The sequence below is a fragment of the Cydia strobilella genome, chromosome Z (assembly GCF_947568885.1).
Source record: "Cydia strobilella chromosome Z, ilCydStro3.1, whole genome shotgun sequence".
NCBI lineage: Eukaryota > Metazoa > Arthropoda > Insecta > Lepidoptera > Tortricidae > Cydia > Cydia strobilella.
In genome coordinates, this window is record NC_086068.1 from 16432087 (window position 1) to 16450277 (window position 18191).

Genomic DNA, 18191 nt, shown 5'->3' on the forward strand with positions numbered 1-18191 from the left:
TGGTGTTCGAAACATTCAACAAGTAACTTACCTTTTGGAGTCATCTTTATCATCTCCGTCGTCTTCCATTTTGCTAATGGTAAGCGGCAGGGCAAGTTTTAGGTATCAAAATAACACAATTTACAACATCGCACTAACTACGATGAAGGTGTAGTGTGCATAATTATGTTGTCGTCATCGGCTGGGTTTCGATCACATAGCGGTAATTGATATAACACGACAATAGAATAGTCTGATTCTGTAGAAAATAGGTATTTTAATAATGACCACCGTATTCCAAATCCTGCATGCGTATCACTGTCGACATATAATTTTATCACTGCCAGCTAAGTAGTTATAGAAACCAAACTAGTTAAACAAAAGGAGGTAAATAGCTGTCACTGTAGCTATTATGAAAACAAGTAAACGTTTATAATTACACAGTAAAATTCACTACGATAAATATTTTCAACACTACTAAAGTAAGGAATGATCTTTCATGTTGTGGAAGATTGGAAGAAAACCATCCATACATCATCCATAGATGTTTTTTTTTCTTTTATTATCTTTCCTAAAGGACCTTGCAGACGTAAATGTGCTACTAACTTGCGCTCGCCCCAGACGTTCGGAATTTTCATTCGGTTTCCGTACGGAATGACAGATGGGAACGAGACGTCGCTCTAGAAATGCATAGCGCTATCTCGCTAGCACATGTCATTTCTTGCGGAAAATGCCGAACGTTTGCGGCCAGGTTTATTGGGGTCACTCCAGACTATGTGCGTGAATCGCGGCGCGACTTCGCGGAGAGAAGATGTCGCGACGTTGACGTATGACTCCACACTCGCAAACTTCACGGCGATTTCGCAGTTTGGTTTGCTCCAAGATGGCGGAAAAGCATCAGCTGATCGAGTTTAACTGCTAGTTATCTATGGCATCGTATGTGATTTAGCTATTTTTCCATTTTGTCTTGTTGTAAAACCGTAAAATATAGCCGCTTTATATATTATAATTATTATTTATCTTGCCACATATGAATCAAAATAGTGTGTAATGTGGTATCTTGCCAGTTCGCGCTTCGCGTCTCCTTTGACGCGGGCTAATAAACCGACAAAAAACGGGGAACTAGGCGCGAAGGCGTGAAAAATCTCCAAACTCGCGTTCGCGGTTTCGCGCCGTGTAGTCTGGAGTGAGCTTTAAAACTTGTCTGAATATGATATCTTAAGGTTTCTACAGACGGTGCAACAAATGGGAATGCGAGTTTAGGTATTTGAGTAGAAGCAACCAAACGGAGACGCCACGTCTTTCTATACAAAACACGGCAGACTTTTTTGCTGGGGAGGGGAACGTCAAATGTATACGTAACGTAATAATAGCCATGTCAGATAAACGTCAGTATATTGTGTATGACCATTGGCCGACTATTTTCGACAGAGGGGAAAGCAGGGGAAAGCCTGTTAATGGCTACTCCGTTTAGTTATATCCTAGAGAAGCAAAGAGTTCAATCATGAGAGCAATAAATATTCTATTCTATTCTATTAATCGAACGCCGCAATGTATCGCAATTCGCAAACGATTAATGGTGACGTTTGGAGAGCAATTTGGAGAGGCACAATTGTTGCCCACTTACAATCACGCTTACACTTAAAAAGTTAATTTTTAGATATGTATTTCTCTTCTATTTTAACCTTTTAGGGTATTTAATCATTATACAACTTCGCCTTAAATTGTCTATGACTAATTTTGACATTAACAGCTTTATTTGTACCTCCTGTATTTTCTCCAGTGTTGCTAACTTGGCATAATTGGTGCCAGATATGGCATAATTTCACACTCTCAGGCATCGAAAATTTCCATTTAGCATCTGTGAGCATCTGGCATCTTTTTTAGCATAATTTAGTGAATCAAGTGATTATGTCCCTAAGCCAAGTTTGAAACCTACTTGGCAGTGATAGACAATCCATGGCACAACCGTCAAAGGAAATTTTATACATACGAGGAATTATAATAAGCCGTAACAGACTACCGCACCGCACCGAGACCTTTTTTTCATACGCGTTACCAATTAAATTCTCAATCAGATTGTGCGAAAAATTGTCTCGTCTACACCCACTAATCTTTTTGTGTTATTTATGGTATAGTCAATGTCATTATGTCAATGTCATGTCATATGTCATAATGGCCGATTTTTTGTCACCTATAATATTTTAGCATCTTTTTTAGCACATTTCAAAATTATTTAGCATATTTCTAGCATAATTTAGACATAAGTCTGGCATTTTTTCAAATTCCGAGTTGGCAACACTGATTTTCTCCTTCCTTCAATTTCCCACCATCTTATTCGTCACCGTCAGTCAGTTCGGATAAGTGTCCGGTAGTACGTGGTTGTGTACATCTATAAATAGTTTCAGTTTGCAGTTTTTTTAATTATCCTGATTACCCAAAACAAGAGCGGAGTTTATACCATGTGGCCTCCGGTTAGCGAGCTTCTAATGCCCTTGCCGTCTACTACAACCGAGGTAACATAGTACATAGTTTTACTTTAAAGCCACCTGAATCTCGACGAATTGGTATAGTTGTACAAGATCATTTTTACGTTATAGAATAATGTTACGTAATTGTAAGTGGTATTAGGCTCCTGGTGAGCTATAAAAGAACAAAATCCTCGCCACGTGGTCATTACGTAAGAAAATTATGTAAGGATTTAAGCTTAGGGATGATTTAATCGAGTCGGCGGCATCGAATGACCGTTATTTAACAGTTTCAAAACTGTAGGTCATATTGTTTTCAAATTATTTTGATGAACTTTTTAACCAATTGCTATTGATTAAATGTACATATTATCAAGAATAAAGAACAGTTTAACCATGGTAGATCGGCGGAGCCGGCTCCACCGCAAAGCGAAGCGGCGTGCGGGTCGTGTCGTAAACAGTATGGTGTTGGTGTAAACATAAATAATCGGTACTAGGCGCCTAAAGCGCAACTAGTGAGCGAACTTAAAAACTCCCAAATAAATATAATTGCGTAATTAGACATTATATAACCTTATGTTTTTTCCTATCATAACTTATTGATAGGTATAAAGAAATTATAGCTTGAAATAAAACATCGCGTATATTGAATTTATACTACATCCTGACGCTTCGAACCCATTACAGCGTTCGTGGTCAACGGGTGACTGAAGAAAAACTACAATGTGCAAAAATACCCACATACAAAAATAATGAACCATAATATACATTATTTTTGCTACAGACTCATATGCTTTCTCGAAAGCATATGAGTCTTTCCTACCTACATGGGGTGCAAGCCCCTCCCAAATAAAAATCCTGGATCTGCCGCTGAAATGACGCACAACTCGACAAGTAACCTTTAGGAATCGATTAGTTTCCTTTACCGATATTTTACTGTCTGAAGGCTATGACAGATGAGACAGATTCGACAAACTACAGCTGAGGTACTGGTACTTTCAATAGGTATAATTATATTATATACCATTACCTAAAGCCCAGTTCACGCACCAGATGCGTAGGTATTCAGCATGGCGGCGGCGTTTACACGCTTGTTTCGGTTCTTGTAGGAGCCGCAGACAGAGTCATGCTGCATAGGTCCTATGCATCAGGTCTGGCCTGGCCAGACTTATGGTTGCCGTAACCGAATCAAGCGAGGATCAAGCGCACATACAACATACTTACTTACTTACTTACCCTTTGTTCTTAACTTCCAACTTATAGTCATCAGGACGAGTCAGGAGAATGGTCATCATGGCCTTAGTTGTCACAGGTGCGCTGGGCGTTTTTCGCGTCACCATGCAATGAATGAGGTAGTTCGTAGGGCTGTGGTCTCAGCCAACGTTCCCAGTGTCCTGGAGCCTTCGGGATTGTGCCGTTCGGATAGAAAAAGGCCAGATGGTCTTACATTGGTTCCATGGCAGAAGGGTCGGTCAGTGCCTCTTATGGGACGCAACGTATGTTAGCACACCATCAATGCTGCTGGTTCGGCTGCGGAGTATGCTGCTTAACAGAAGCGTACGAAGTACTCTGCCTTACCAATGTATGTTTTTCTACCAGTTGCGGTGGAGACTGCAGGACCTTGGGGTGCGGAGGCTAAGGAGTTTGTGTGGGAATTGGGTTGACGATTAGGAGATAGGGGTTGCGATCTTCACAACGGATCGTACCTGGTCCAACAGATCTTCTTGGCAATTCAACGGGGCAACGCTGCCAGTGTCATGGGGACATATTATGGGCCGGCTACGGCTCGGGGTGGCACTATAGTCTAAATTTAGCGGTTAAGATTGACAATGCCTGTTGCGGATTACAGCATTTGTAAGTAAGTGAAAAGTCTGTAGCTGATTGGCTTTTGTGTCCACTTGACGAAGCATGCGTTGCTGATCACGAACTTTGGATGGACTTGTTTCTACATTTATTAAATTTTTCTTACCTGAATAAATTAATATTTAGTCATCTTAATTATGTACAACTTTTTATAGTAGGCGCAACGTAAGAAGTGATATTTGACAGTTATTTGGGTGAATTGACCCTTGAGGTACAAATTGTAACCCGACCGCAAACAGCAACAGCAGACGACGTGTCGCTGCGACGCTACTGGACGGTAGTACTATTAGTTATTCTGTGCTACTGGTTTCTATGTATTTCTATAGTAACTTAGTAACGCTAACTACGAATGTTATTTCATTAGTTTCATTACATTACCTTACCTACTCTAAGTTTTAGAGTAGATAGGTATTTTTGTGTAGGTAGGTATTAGTTACGTATTTATTATTTATTATGCTAATACAGTAGCTAAGCTAAAAATCACTCCAAACTGCATAAGTTTGATTTAGCTCGATCGATGCTGACGCTGACGTGAGTAGGTATAGTCAGCAGCAAAAGTAGTTAAGCGGGTGAAGTGTTCGAATTGAACTTAACAATGCTATTGAATAAGAATAAGAGCATGTGCAGGTCATTTTGAATATCTCACCCATATTCACTTACGAATCTATGAGGGTTGACGCTGCAAGTTTCAGCATAGTGAATTCTTTCGGAACGGTTTTTTCGTGGCCTTGACATTAGCAGTTTTCATTTAATGCTTAACGCTGTGCAGTGAAACGGATCTCTGTAATCGTTAAAGGGTTGCAATCAGTTTTTTGTTTTTTTAGTTCAGGTTGCAATTTGTAATGACAACATAGAAAATAGAAGGCTAGCACGATTACCCGTCATGTCTTAAGTCCATAATCATCATATCTCGGTATAGAGACCTGCCTAGGGTATAGTATAACTATGAAGTGCCTAATAAGTAGCCTATCTAAAGTATATAATTTATACGCACAGCTGCTTGTAATGTTTTGCTCGCTCGCTACCTGTCGCCTACCTGTTATGCTACACCAACACGACTACCCGGCAGTCCGCCAGTTCGCCACTTGTACGAAGGTATCATTTATACGCACAGCTGCTTGTAATGTTTTGCTCGCTCGCTCGCCTACCTGTTATGCTACACCAACACCAACACGACTACCCGGCAGTCCGCCAGTTCGCCACTTGTACGAAGGTATCATTTACATTACAACTATATTCTTGTCTTGTAAACAGCTTCACATAGCTACCTCCCTGCCTACTTTAATAATTATAATTAAGTATAAGTACTTATTGTTGTCAACACGTAAATGCCCAGTTGCGCAAACATTCATATTGTTTAGACATATGTATGATATGTACTTTAACACCTATATACTCTTAAGTTCCACACCTAACTACGAGTAGATATCCATACTAACATTATAAATCCGAAAATGTGTCTGTCTGTCTGTTACCTCTTCTCGCTTAAACCGCTGAACCGATTGAAGAATGGTACAGAGATAGTTTGAGTCTCAGGAAAGGATATAGGACAGATTTTATTATCCCAGAAATCATCCCTGAAGGGGGTGGAAGTTTGTATGGGAAATACATAACCGCTCAACCAATTAAGATGAAATGTGGTTAGGAGATAGTTTGAGTTGTGGGGAAGGATATAGACTATTTTTTATCTCTGAAAACATCCCGTTAGGGTGCAAAGCGGGGGGTGGAAGTTTGTTATTAATAATTTCTTTAAAAAAGGACTCTAAGACTATCATTTAACTTTTCGTAAAAACTATAAAATGTGTAGGTATGCATTTTTGGCCAATTAGCCATCCCTTTAGGGAGTGAAAAGGGGGTGGAAGTTTGTATGGGAAATCAATAAGAAGCAAATTGATTAAAAAATAAGCTACCTAAATTACTAATTCCACGCAAACGAAGTCGCGGGCAAAAGCTAGTAGGTATATAAAAGCAATCGATTATTGGTAGATTCCTTATGCTAGCTAAATTTGTCATGTCGTCTTTCTTATACGTGTATTTTTGTTTTTCCGATGAACTGGTAATGTTGGAATGTTGGAATTAATTCCAACTTATTAAGGCGACGGTAGATCTCAGATTTTGTCAATTTACCCCATTTCACACACAAGCGCACTTCACGCACACTACCTCACTTTACTGGGACAGGTCAGGTTGCGTAGCTAGGGGGAGAGGAGGGAAACGGCAGCAGCAGGGAAACTTTTGTCAGTCGTCAGGGGTAAAGATAGCACTTTTAGTTTAGTATTAACCACTGACCTTTAAGGAACAGAAATTGTAAAAGCGTTCCATTGAAAGAAGAAAGAGAAACAATATCATTTAATCTTACTTTCCTAGTCTGTTCATGTCACACATGATGTATTTAAATGTAAATAATGTAATTATTTGATTGTGAACTGTTTTCTTCTTAATATTGCTTTGTTGAGATACGTGTTTAGTAAAATTAAACCGAATAAACCAGATGTCATTAAGTCAGATGTAAAATGTTATTTACTACTTACTCTATACGGTTTTTCTTCTTCTTCTTCTTCCTAGCCTTATCCCTTCATTTGGGGTCGGCTCTCCTCGTCCTTAGGTGCCAGGATCGCCTGTCCTGGATTGTTTGCGTTTCAAGCTGAGCCCGTTCCAGGTCTTTGGATACGGTTGTCCACCACGTATCTAGAGGGCGCCCTCCGCCTTTTCTCTTTTCCGGGATTGCTAAAGCCTTTTTAACTGGGTACTCTTCATCCCTTCTCATCACGTGCCCGAACCAGCGCATTCGCCTCTCTACCATCTTATCACCTATGGGTGCGACTTTGAAGGAGCCCCTGATGTATTCGTTGCGAATCCGATCCAGCCTAGTTACACCCGCCGACCATCGCAGCATCTTCATTTCGTTCACGTGCAGTTTGTTCTCGTGGGTCTTCTTTGCCGCCCAACACTCAGTGCCGTACAGCATAGCGGGTCTGATTGCCGTTTTGTAGACTTTACCCTTAAGTTTTATTGGCATACTGTTGTCGCAGAGCACTCCTGAAAGCGTCCTGCGTTTACTCTGTGGGCTACATCTAAGTCAATGTTGCCGTTATCGGACAGTATAGATCCTAGATATATACGGTTTTTCATAATTTCGATAAAATTTCGGCAGGGTGGAAACTTAATTTTGTCGGATTGAAAAATAAATAATAAAAATATATACTTAAGGGGAAACAGTATTGCCTAATGTACCTAATATTTTTACTGATTTACTTTTATTCGCTGTTTGTTTTGCTATTAAATAAAAAAAATGAAAATAAAAAAATATTATACCTGTATTCCACCGGTATTATTTCAGTGCTCAATGAATAACTTCGATCGTACCCTTGATTATGTACTTGTTGATAGTTACTTACGGCGGTGGGAGCGGCAATGAAACCGCGCTGCGTATACAACGTGAGGTGCGTTGGGATAAGATAAGTGTAAATTTTGATCGGTAATCAGGAACTCAAGGTGTCTCAAGCGCAAACTCATCGACATGTGTATCCTGCCTATCCTAACCTACGGTGCTCAAACATGGTCATTAACTGAGGCGTTAAAGTCCAAACTCAAGGTTTGCCAGCGAGCGATGGAGCGCAGTATACTAGGTGTTCGCAGAACTGATAGAATCAGAAACACGGAACTGCGCTCCAGAACTCGAGTTGTAGATGTAGGTGTCCAGACCGCTAAGCTTAAGTGGGACTGGGCTGGGCATGTCTGCCGCATGCACCCTGAAAGGTGGGCCAAAATGGTTACCGAGTGGGACCCACGGAACGTGCTGGCCGGGGTGCAGGCAGGCCGAAACGGCGGGACGACTTAGACGCGTTTTATCCGGATTGGCGGGACACTACAAACGACAGGGTCGAGTGGAGGAAACGAGGGGAGGGCTTTGCCCAGCAGTGGGACACTAAATTAGGCTAGTAAAAAAAAAAAAAACAGGAACCAATTTTTCGAATTCGGTAATCGATGGCGATCACATAAATATAGCTCTAATACAACCAAGTAAATTTTTTTTCATACCTAATTTTTAAGTTGAAATTAAATTTTCATAGGAAATATTTCGCGAAACTCTGCGTAGGGCGCGCCACTACCACAACTCATCACACTGCGAAACAAGAAGATCGAAATGTCGTTATCTAACCTCTTAAACACTTGCATATTCGAGCGATAAAGAGGCAGATAACTAAATTTCTATTTTCGCGTTTCCCGCTTAGGCCCTTCGTAAACAAACCGCCTTGATGCATCAGGGTCATATTTTATTGTTTTGAAGAACTTGTCAAAAACAGTTTAAGGCACAGTATGTATAATTTACTCTATGGTTTACGATACGTGCTTGTGCTGCATTCTGGCGGCAGAACATTGCAGTAATACAGGGGTATCACCCTACCAAAGATTTAGTCTAAAGAGTTTAAAAACTCTTTCCTAAAAAGCCATAAAAAACTAAAGACATGACATATACTTACTACTCTTTGAACATGCATGACCAATAAGCTGTCAATTTGTCATTGTTATTATTGTTATTAAATTCCCCGCAAAAGCGATGGCACTTGACGTTCACTTACTTCCCTTCTTCCCTAACATTTTACGTGACAGTAACAAATTAAATCTCTTTTCATTTTGTATAAGTGTCCAATTCAAACCCTCCTCTCTCCCCCAGCACCAGGGTTACGGTCGGGGACTTTTGATATGTTCACCTCCTAACTAGTCCAAACAAAGCTACGAAGTCAAAAATTGTGTTCCTAGCATTTCCCTCTAAAACTTTTTTTGGGTATTCATTTCGTGGCCTAAAAGAAGTTTAGCAGTTTGAAGATCACTAGCCCTTTTCTAGTTGCTAAACCCTTTAGTGGGTATCGGCAAAATATCTGCCATCAGACAACTCCAGACACTTTTTTTCTTGATGAATGTGTTGTTATTTAATATAAATTTTAGTTTGGATTGCAGAATGTACCTACTCGTACCAATCTACGAAAAAAGTGGAGCAGATAAAAGTCATTCCATCTCTTGTAAAATGTTAATTCTTTGGCAAGATCTTAGATATTTTGATAGTGCCATATCAACAAAAATATCTATGAATAAAATTGGTTACGCTTGATTTTGTTGACAATTCTAATTCTCATGTTTCAATCGTCCAATTAATGCTTTTAAACATTAAAACAACTTATTTTATAAAAAAACTAAATTTCCCAACAAAGTTTTAGTGGTACTATGAAAATGGGTACTTTATATTCATTAACCGACAATGGCAAACATATTGCCGTCTTGTAACTTGGAAATGACAACAGCGGGAATAAATAATTCTCGCTTAAAATTAATAGAAAAAAATAAGATCTTGCAAACTTTTAAGTTGATGCTTTTTAAAAACCGGACATGTCCGAGTCGGACTCGCCCACCGAGGGTTCCGTACTTTTTAGTACTTATTTGTTGTTATAGCGGCAACAGAAATACATCATGTGTGAAAATTTCAACTGTCTAGCTCAGTATCTAAACGGACAGTGGAGTCTTAGTAATAGGGTCCCGTTTTCACCCTTTGGGTACGAAACCCTATAAAGGGTTAAGAGATTTGCGCATCTTCCGCCGATCTGATCGATAGCAAATTATCCTGCTATACATGTAAGTACCGTGTAATATCCTTTTATGCAAGTAGGTACCGTGTGATATCCTGCTATACAAACGGGTACCGTGTGATATCCTGCTATACAAACGGGTACCGTGTGATATCCTGCTATACAAACGGGTACCGTGTGATATCCTGCTATACAAACGGGTACCGTGTGATATCCTGCTATCTAAAACGGGTACCGTGTGAATCCAATAGGGTATTTGATAACATTAAAAATATATAACGAATTGCTGTCATCCTGAAAGATAATAAACTAATAAAGTATATTTCACTATATATGAATGTAAATTATGTTTATTTTTTGGAAAATAAACGAAAAAAAATTTAATATTTTTTAAAATTTCATCAGGGACGGGAACGCTCTGTGATTGGTCAACGCTCGGATGACGTTACACGCGGGTAAACATTCTTGATTGCCTTGAGTGTTTTAACTGTTTTATTTGTGTTTAGTTAATTTTAGTTATTGTTCCACAGTTTTCTGATATATTCCGATTTATCCGTATATGTAGCACAAGTGAAAGCTGATAGCGGCAACCTACCAGACATAGACGCATTAATGGTTGCACTTTTCTTTAAAGATAATCCGGATTACTATGCTGCGGAACTTAGAAATGTAAAAACAGCTGTGTGAGTATACGTAGAAATTGTTTATTTACGAACATTTCGATTTCGATGATACGAATACGACGACGATATACGATGACGAGAATAGTATCTCCATACTGCACTTTAGTTTGAAAGAAAAAGTATGCTACTAACTAACTAATGCTGAAAGAGCTATGTTATCATTAAATACCTAGATCTTGTTTCGTTAAATAACAAAATCCGCTGCTTTAATTACCATATTTATTTACAGTTAAATATTACTTACATCGAAGTGGTCTTCACACATAAAAACATTTATATGCGCTAAAATGCTCTTTGGGTCTCTTCGCGCTAGTTTTAAACACATTTTTCTTTTTTTGGGATTCGTTGGAATGGAAACAAATGATTTGTCTGGATTTTTTATAGTCGTACTTGAACATTGCGGCACTATACACCATTTATATACCATTTTATAATGAATTCAATGCACATAAACCGTAAGATTAACTAAGGTCATTGACTGAGTTTACTTGCGCTTGACGTCACACGTGTCACGTGATTATTTAGCCCCTTTGCAAAAACAGCGTCCAAGGCGCGTTTAAAATAAATAAACTTTAACAGTGTTTTTTTATATTTAATACAGGAAATTTTACGGAAATATCAATGTAGTGTAATTATTAAGTCATAAACAATAAATTAAAACCATTTTCAAAAAATAGTCAAATAGCTTTTTACTGTATCTGCAGTTATCTGTCTATCGTAGTTACAGTACTTACAGTGTATTGGATTCACACGGTACACAAGTGATATACTCGTAGCAACAAAATGGTAACCTGATACTGTAGGTCAACCTGGTATTCACCGATATAGTTGCATTTTTCTGTAACCGATATGTGATATTTACATGTTAATGCCGATTATTGTGTTATGGCAATAACTCCTGTGAGATTTTCTTTTAACCAATAAAACATATAGGTACCGGCACCGGAGTTGAGATTGTACACACATCAGTATCTCGTATTGGTAATTAACTACAGCGGGATTTTGAAATTAGTTTTATTTTAGCGTTGCGACGAGTTCAAAAACTAACTGCCAGATTGCGGAAAACTTTCTGCAAGGTATTTAAAACCTTAGCTATCGTGAGCTTAAATGACATCGGTCATTCGTTCCTTTACTAGTTTTACTACCTTTTTTGCAATCGGTTTTCTATAATCATTCACCTCAACTTTCCGTCCAACACATAATATTGTCGACCATGAAAAAATATCGATCACCGTTCGAAGAACATTTTATTAACAGCTGTAGGTACTTCGCACAGTAGTCGCCAAATAACTAATCAAAGCGACTATAACTAGCTCATAATCAAGGCTACTATAACTAGCTCAAGCTAAAATAAATAATAGTAAATAATAATAAAAGATTACAATCTTACACAGATCGTCCTAGCCCCAAACTAAGCAAAGCTTGTACTGTGGGCACTAGGCGACGATATACATACGTATACGATATAAATATCTACCATACTTATATACATAGAAAACATTCATAACTCAGGAACAAATATCTGTGTTCATCACACAAATAAATGCCCTAACCGGGATTCGAATCCCATCGGCTTCATACCAGACTGGTCATCTAAAATGACTATCGATTGTTCAAATATTACTTCCGGCTCGGATACATCATTCTTCGTCTTTATCACAGTAAATTTCAAAATTTGCAATTAATCAATTGAAAAAAAAAAGAACTGGTTGTAAAGTACCTATACTCAACGTGTCCGTATGTCGAAGCGGTGTACAAAGAAATCCACCACTTGCATTTCTGGTAGAGCACTTTTCTTTAAAATTGAAGTAGCAACATAAATACTACTTAGCTATATAATATTTAATCCGTACATTTCATACTTTTGCAATAGTTTGTACACTCGGAACAAATGTGGTTTTCCATCAGAGAAGGGTCCTCCTTGCTTCTCCTGCAATATGGACATTAAGGACCGTTCTATCAGAATCTCTGTTGGAATTTCAGATAGAAAGGTCCGCGATTGCGCTTGAAGCATAAGGACCCTTATTCTGTGATGGAAAGCCACAAATGTTTAATATAGTCATATATTTTTCGGCTGTTGCTATTTGCTATGGCTTAAAATATTCGTGCTCAATGTTATCTATGCATATAAAATGTTCATAGATCTAAATAGCCCCATGGGACTGTGTAATGTGATCAGATAGCGCGTTATGTGTGTGAATTTGTATTGAGTATGTAATATTCGCGACTTACATTACAACAGATAGAAGGGTTACTCAGTAATCGTACGTAGGCAGAGCAGTGCAACCGAGGTACAGGCATACAGAGTCAGTGTGCCACTAGGTCGCGTTATATAACGCGCCGCTTACTCGCGCTTTGCGTAAGACTATTGCAAGCAACCAACCCCAGACGATGACTGTGTTCAATGGCGTATTTTATGTAAGCGCTTAGTAGTTGAAGTATATGCAAGCGGTCGCCGGCGCCGGCGGATAGCGGCTCCAACTGATGAGAGCAAAGTTTCTAGCCGTATTACTGGAACGGGGTCAAATGCATCGCTTAACGCGCTCAGGTTGCGAATAACTTAGGGTTCCGTACCCAAAGGGTAAAAACGGGACCCTATTACTAAGACTCGGCTGTCTGTCTGTCTGTCCGTCTGTCACCAGGCTGTGTCTCATGAACCGTGTTAGCTAGACAGTTGAATTTTCACAGATGATGCATTTCTGTTGCCGCTATAACAACAAATACTAAAATCAATAAAATAAATATTTAAGTGGGGCTCCCATACAACAAACGTGATTTTTATGCCTTTTTTTGCGTAATGGCACGGAACCCTTCGTGCGCGAGTCTGACTCGCACTTGGCCGATTTTTTATTATTGTAAAAATTAGGTGCTAAAAACAGATTTCATAAAAAAAATTAAATGCTCCTTATAACAATTAAAAAGTTAAAAAAATCAAACGTAGGGGCATAACCGTGATGATATACAACAAATTGTGTCATAATATTATCAATTATGTAACATCCAGAGAGGAAAATGAGCACCACGTTTGTGCGATTTCGCGCGGGACCTCCACTTTCGTCTTAACAATAATTACAAGTACAAAAGACGGTTAATCCTAATTATCCTTACTAATACTGTTACCAATTCCAGCCTAAACCGCCGGACCGATTTAGATGAAATTTGGTATGGAAAAATAGTTTTGAGTCCAGAGAAAGGGTTTAAATAAGATCGGTAGTTTTTATCACAAATTTCTTTCCACGCAGATAGTTCACAGGCAGAAGCTGGTTTAAAATATGTCCACATATCTCACTTCGAGCCCTTGCATCTGTGTACTAATGTAATTTCGTATAAACATACGAGTGCGTGGAGCAGTACAATACAATACAAATATGTTTTATTGCTCACCAATATCAAAAGTAACATGACATACACATTAAGCACATAAAATAACAAACTATGGTAGACAACAGGCAGTCTTATCGCTAAACAGCGATCTCTTCCAATTCAATCATCAGTTTGTGTCAATAAAATACGAATCGATGCCGTTAATGTATTATTCAACAGAATAATAGAGGTGCAGTTAGCTAAGGTCGCTCCAGAAAATCAATAGTGCGGAGTATGCGGCCGGGCTGTTTACTCGAGCAAAATGAGTGGCTGTAGCCAACTATCACCGAATTCAGCCGCTGAATTTCAGCGCACATAGCTAGGAGCAACAAGTTGGGACACACGTGGCTATCAAAACTAATATAAGTAATGGAGTACGTAATCGAGTTCAAAATTAGAGTCAGATGTATTATTTTCAGGTCACACAGAATGATATCCAACCAGAGCTGCAAGCCAGCCCACAAACTGATCGTCGTACAAGAGACAGACTTAGTGTTAGGCGTTCGTTGCGTCGGGTAACTCGCACTGAACCATTATACAGGAGAGCGAACGACGTCAGACAGCAACCCTACACGATCAGCATCACTCACCGGCACAGCGATCCTGCGACTACGGCCACCCCGGACCAGGACCAGACTTTACAATTAGGACTAACTAATGACGATATTCAAGCTGCAGGAATTCTCATGTTATTTTCCAATAGCCAAGCAGTTCAAGGTGGCGAATTAACTTCGCATCAAGAGGATCCCGTTAATCCAACAACACAAAGCGCAATGTTGTTAAATAACAGTGCACCGTCGCCTAACGACTGCACAGCTCCGACAAATTGGTTGCAAACATTAAGAAGGCAGCCGCGGCAGAGACTGTTGCGGGTTCTTCGTAATTTATCGATACCGCCATTTGATTTGCCGCGCGAGGGACGGGGTTGGAAGAGCGACGTGAACGTCCACTTGATGATGTCGTGCATGATGGTGACGCGCGTGGTGCCGAGCGTGCCGGTGCCGCTGGTGCTGCAGCAGGCGATGCACGTGGCGGGCCAGCTAGTGAACCTCGCGCACCTCAAGAAGATGCCCAAGGAGCAGGACATCTGCTGCGCGGACTGCGGCGCCCTTCCCGCCCTGCCGGTCACGGGCCAGTGCGGACACACCCGCTGTATACAGTGAGCATAATATATATTTTTATAATTAAATCGCGCGTTATCTGTCTTGTGTGAGTTGTGACTTTTGCAAAACTAATTCAAAAATTGCTTTTGTAAAAATAGGGGATACAGTTTAACTTTTTCATTTATTATTATTGATATTTTACGATTGACATTAAGCGGCGCACCTTCAAGTCGAAGCACACCTTACTAATATCAAAGGAAATTGAATCCTACATAAATAAGTTTCCATTCTTACTATCTGTAGGTGTCAAAACGGAAGTGCACATTTTCTCTAGCAGTCACGATCAGACTGTGTGGTGCTGCCATTTAAATATTCAATATAATCACTGTATGGTTGTATCACAAAAGCTGGCGCGAATTCAATGTGACCCTTTTAAAGGTTCAGTACAAATTTCGCGCCAGTTCTTATAATAGAGATATTACAGTAGGTGCGTCCCGACAACAGCCGGCTGATATGAATCGTAAAATAGATGAGATTGTAACCGTTACTTTTGTACTGTATTGTTATTAGAAATCGTCAACACCTGTTTGATGTGGAGTTATTCGTAGATGCATCAAAAGCAATTCGTCGTGTACGTGCGGCGAGCCGGCGCCGGCCGAGCTGCACGTCGATACCTGCGTCCAGCACCTCATCGTCAAAATACTATCGAACAAACAACCATCCAGGTGAGTACCTTTGAGGCTATTATGTTATTATATGTTACACCTTTTGCATATATTGGACTAAACCCTTCGTATGCCCCTGAGTACTATTAGTTATTCTGTGGCCCCTGTCAAAACATTGCTACTAAATTCATATCTTTGAAATCCTAAATTACAGTCAAAATTGTCTGGGACGGATACGGGACAAGGCATACGAAATATTAAGTGATTCTAGCTCTTAGCGTAATTAAATTAAACTACCTAATGCATATTGGTATCAATATAAATTACGTTTAATTAACTTTACATTGATGTATATTGTATTAAAGTTGCAAATACAAGTTTGAAGGGCCTGTGTTATGCATGTTTGCGAAAGTACAGTCGAGTTTAAAAATGTGCGGGGACCTTTTTAGAATTTTAAGTATTTTAACGAAACACGAGCAATGAACACAACAAAATTTTCGTAAATAAACGTTAATACAAATACATTGTAATCAACATTTTTCTTTACTCGACTACGGCGATGATAAAAGGAAGGATCGCGATTGTAGCAGTTTGTGTATGTATAATCCTATACATCGTGAGGAAACCTGTATGCATCGGATCGGTGAAGATATTTATAATTTAGGTATTTTATCAATAATTTTAAAGACCTCTATAATTTTTGAAAGTTTTATCGAATGACAACCCACACCTATGTGAAGCGGAAAAATATTCCCCATTTAACGTGTATGTACAGGAAATAATTAGTCGGAGCAAGTTGACATGGCATCTGACAAGTGTGGCAATTAGGGTTTGCTCCCGGGAAATACCGAAAGTACCGGGAATTCCCGGGAATTAAAGCCAAGCAAAGAACCGGGATTTTAATTTTAAAATCCTGGGAAATACCGGTACCGAAAGTACCGGGAACAAACCCTATTAATGTTTGATTAAAATCTCACACTGTCATATCTGTTTTAGTAAGTGCAAACGACGATATATATTATTTCCGGTACAATTAGGACTGTTTTCTGTTACTTAGCATGAAATAGCATGTTCTGTAAAGAAATATATTTTATCAATCTAAGGCTAATACTTTTACGGCTGATCACATATTAAAATCAAAACAAAAATAGTCTATGCCCTATGGGTTTGAAAATGCTGACTATATAAATTAGCGCAATTTGAAACTTTATGTGCATAAGTGTTTCTTTCTACGATAAATGATTGTATACGAACAATTAGTTATTTGTATAAGTACTAAATAGGAGCAAAAAATAGATAGACATTTGGAATTAATAAAATACTCCTTTTAATTCGAACACGGTATAAGAAGCTCATAATGATAATACCATTTTTAAAATTTTGTATTTTGCATTTCTGTATTTTTGACGTGTGTGTGTGTGTGTGTGTGTGTGTGTGTGTGTGTGTGTGTGTGTTTTTTAATAAAAATATAAACAGATTAGAAAAGAAAATTAAACGATTAAACATGATTATCGTCCCTTTTTAAAATGAATTAATATATTACAGTGACACATATGTAGACATAGAGATTTTTACTAGCACGAACGAGGCAACGCTAGTGACTTCCTTCCGAGATTTAGTTCATTGATATCGTATATTATCGATATCTTATAACTGCCATAATAATGTTATAAATATAAACAAATGTGGCATGTTTAGAAATAAATGAACAAGAATATTATTAATACTTAATAGAATAGAATAAAATTTTATTCGTAAGCACAAACAAACAAATAAAAGACATTACAAAATAAGATTAAAGTGCCACGAAATGGTCTCACACACATTACATTAGTACATAATTAAAACAAAACTCCATGACAAGATTGGTTTTCGAATTGCCATCACCAATAAAACCATCACACAGGTTTTCTTACATGATTCTCGAAGTACACTACCAATTTCTTTCCCATATTTTCGGGTGTCAAACTTCTTTGTCAATGTAGGCAATGGTTGTGTGGCTTTAAGACTCATATTAATATTTTCGTAAAAAAGAAGTGTGTGTACCTTCACTATGGTACTTTTTATATTGTACCAATATTTAGAGAAAGGTTTACGGTCGTTTTACGATTTTTTTACTGAAAATTGAGGTAAAAACTGATTTTTTAAAGCACTCCCGGAAGTACCGGAAAATCCCGGTTCCATCCTTGCCTGGTACCGAAAATCCCGGTTCTTTGAAACAGTACCGGTTCTGCAATCCCTAGTGGCAATGATATCATATGAAAATATGATGTTTACAATTGCATTGCATTGTACCTATTCAAGTAGCACCAGAGTTGGTTTAGACTCTAAACATTTTTATTTTTTGGGTTTTTTTTATTCAGGTAGACGATCTATATTATTTATACCCGCGCCAAATTGCACCTTTATGTGTTCGTGTTTGACTATACAGAACCCTAAATAAACTATATTTTGAGCAAACAAATATACATACACCAAATAA

The 18191-nt window shown here is 38.6% G+C and overlaps 2 protein-coding genes across 5 annotated transcripts in view; one reads left to right on the forward strand and one right to left on the reverse strand.

Moving 5' to 3' along the window:
• The window catches only part of LOC134754243 (circadian locomoter output cycles protein kaput), a 43190-nt gene extending 42685 nt beyond the window's left edge, over window positions 1-505 (reverse strand). For all 4 annotated transcript variants that reach the window (XM_063690440.1, XM_063690439.1, XM_063690438.1 and 1 more), the window contains exon 1: window positions 32-505. In XM_063690440.1, coding sequence (XP_063546510.1) covers window positions 32-69 — 38 coding nt within the window. In that variant the 5' untranslated portion in view covers window positions 70-505. The remainder of the gene's footprint in view (window positions 1-31) is intronic.
• Window positions 506-2304: 1799 nt separating this feature from the next.
• The window catches only part of LOC134754222 (uncharacterized), a 46757-nt gene continuing 30870 nt past the window's right edge, over window positions 2305-18191 (forward strand). Inside the window, exons 1-3 of the mRNA XM_063690393.1 lie at window positions 2305-2495; window positions 14361-15100; window positions 15653-15769. Coding sequence (XP_063546463.1) covers window positions 2442-2495; window positions 14361-15100; window positions 15653-15769 — 911 coding nt within the window. The 5' untranslated portion in view covers window positions 2305-2441. The remainder of the gene's footprint in view (window positions 2496-14360; window positions 15101-15652; window positions 15770-18191) is intronic.